A 2,299-nucleotide genomic window follows, 5' to 3' on the forward strand; every position below is an offset into this window, starting at 1 on the left:
GGTAATTGTACAGGTAAAAAGTAATTGTACAGGTAAAAAAGTAATTGTACAAGTAAAAAAGTAATTGTACAGGTAAAAAAGTAATTGTACAGGTAAAAAAAAAATTTTTAATAATATCATTTTACATAAAAAAAAAAAATGTTATTTATTAAAGTGTAGCAAGATTATGGTTATTTTCTAGAAACAACAACTGTAACTATTGGAATAAATGATACATTATGCTCATGTGGATGTTTACTCAATCATATGGCTGGAAGATTTTTCGCTCAAACATGTAATGAAATCACAGATTGGATATTGAAATCACATGGAACATTTTTATATTTGAAATTAAAACATGATTTGATTTTCAATCAATTTAAACTTGCAATTTATCGTGGTCTAAAAAAAGAGGTTCATTTATATGCAAATTTCTTAAACCATTTAAAAAATATATAAATTAGCTTAATAGAAAATTATAAAATTCTTTTCCTTTTTTTTTTTTTTTGTAGAAAATTCCTGTTAATTTCAGGAACTAGTTTATGATTCCGGAATAAACAATCCTATTCCTAAAAACACTTTACAATTCATTTCCAATGATTATTTCGTTATTTCACTTCTAAAATTGAATAATTCATCAAACATTAATTATGGAATAGAAATAAGTTTCGAATGGAAGAACGGTTAGTTAATCAATGCAATAATTTTTTTTTTTTAATTCTGTAACATGGTGAAAGATAATTTTGGAAGAAATAAAAAAAAATTTATCAAATCTTAAAATTTAATCCAAATATTTTTATAAATTTAAAATTTTATTGATCAACTCTTCTTAGTAAATTAATTATGTTGCATAAATCATTGATATTAAGGCTATCAAATATCAACCTGTTTACGATTTTGAATTTTCACTTTCATTAGTAGATTATATCAGATATATCACTCGGCTTATCTAACATTTTACTTTCAATACTAAACGTGAATTTTACATCTCTCACAAAAGACATTTAACACTTTATCATTAAATGATAATTAATTAATTCTGCAATTGCAAATCATTCACGTCTACTTTCGAAATTATTTTTAAGATCAATTTACTAAATTTATGCATATGTTTATTTTATTACAGCAAGCGATGAGACATTATCAACAGTTACAACATTGAGATTGTCACATGTTTGCATGTTTTGTCATCGTAATTTGTCATTCCTCCTATCAAGTTTATTCATTATTTTAATTATATCTCTTCCACCACTTCTATGCTCCTATGTAACCATATTAGTTATCCGGAATGCAAAATGGAAACGAAATCGACAAATACGAATTGAAAATTCGTTAGATGAGCCAAGGTATCGTGGTTATTCAGGAATTTCTACAATTTTTATCAGTTAAATAATTGATTAGCATTTATTAACTTATAGTGATATTTTTGTAATTAAATGCATCTCATCAGTGAATTCAAAATTAAAATTTCAAATATACTGAAATTAATTTTAGGCTTAATCCAAACATGATACAATCGGGTCAAACAGATACAACGGAAATTAAATCAAACAGAACCGTTGTTACGAAACGTTCTATTGGTATACAACTTTCAGCTTCATCAACTCCACGTATTCCTCGTGATAAAGGTTGTAAAAATTTGTAAAAAATTGAAATTTTCGAAACATTATCACATGAAAATTTCAAATTTAATGGAACATTTAATGCTAAAAGTAATAAAATTTGAATTTTTCCAAGAAATCAATAATTATTGGAAAATCGCGGGGAAATCATATCTCATTCTATAAAGGCTTTTTAGGATTGTTTCATCAATTTTTTGTAATTAGCATCATTAGCATCAATGCTTTCAGGAATATTATGGTCTCAAGCAACTAATTCACCACAAATGACACCACGTAACGATGAGCATTCATCATTGTCATTCAATACTGATCATGATTTGGAATATGATTATTACGAACCAGCTATTCCGGGTTCATTCCTTACATCAGCTATCAATTTCTATTCTGATATTGATATTGAACAAATCATTGGTAGTTCAGAGCTTTCCTATAATCTGTTATCAAAGCATGATGCTCATACACAAATTGATGATAACATATGATAATGTTGAAATTTCTTGCAAAAATCTATGAAACTTTTATTATTTTTCCAATTCACATATTGCTCATACTATTTTACTTACAGATACTAATTGATAAGTAATATCCCGGGATTTCTTAAACTTAAAATAACATATTACTCATACTATTTTACTTGCAGATACTAATCGATAGGTAATATCCCGGGATTTCTTAAATTTAACATAACATATCACCCG

At 26.1% G+C, this 2,299-nt stretch overlaps 1 protein-coding gene across 1 annotated transcript; it reads left to right on the forward strand.

The window, feature by feature from the left end:
- Nucleotides 1-1,158: 1,158 nt before the first annotated feature.
- Nucleotides 1,159-2,083, forward strand: LOAG_14421 (hypothetical protein; the record flags this gene model as incomplete). The annotated part of the gene is made up of 3 exons (XM_003149918.1): nucleotides 1,159-1,325; nucleotides 1,474-1,607; nucleotides 1,830-2,083. The coding sequence occupies 3 exons, from the start codon at nucleotides 1,159-1,161 to the stop codon at nucleotides 2,081-2,083; spliced, it is 555 nt and encodes a 184-aa protein (XP_003149966.1).
- Between the last annotated feature and the right edge of the window lie 216 nt (nucleotides 2,084-2,299).

Source organism: Loa loa (genome assembly GCF_000183805.2).
Source record: "Loa loa unplaced genomic scaffold supercont3.1173, whole genome shotgun sequence".
Taxonomy (NCBI): Eukaryota; Metazoa; Nematoda; class Chromadorea; order Rhabditida; family Onchocercidae; genus Loa; species Loa loa.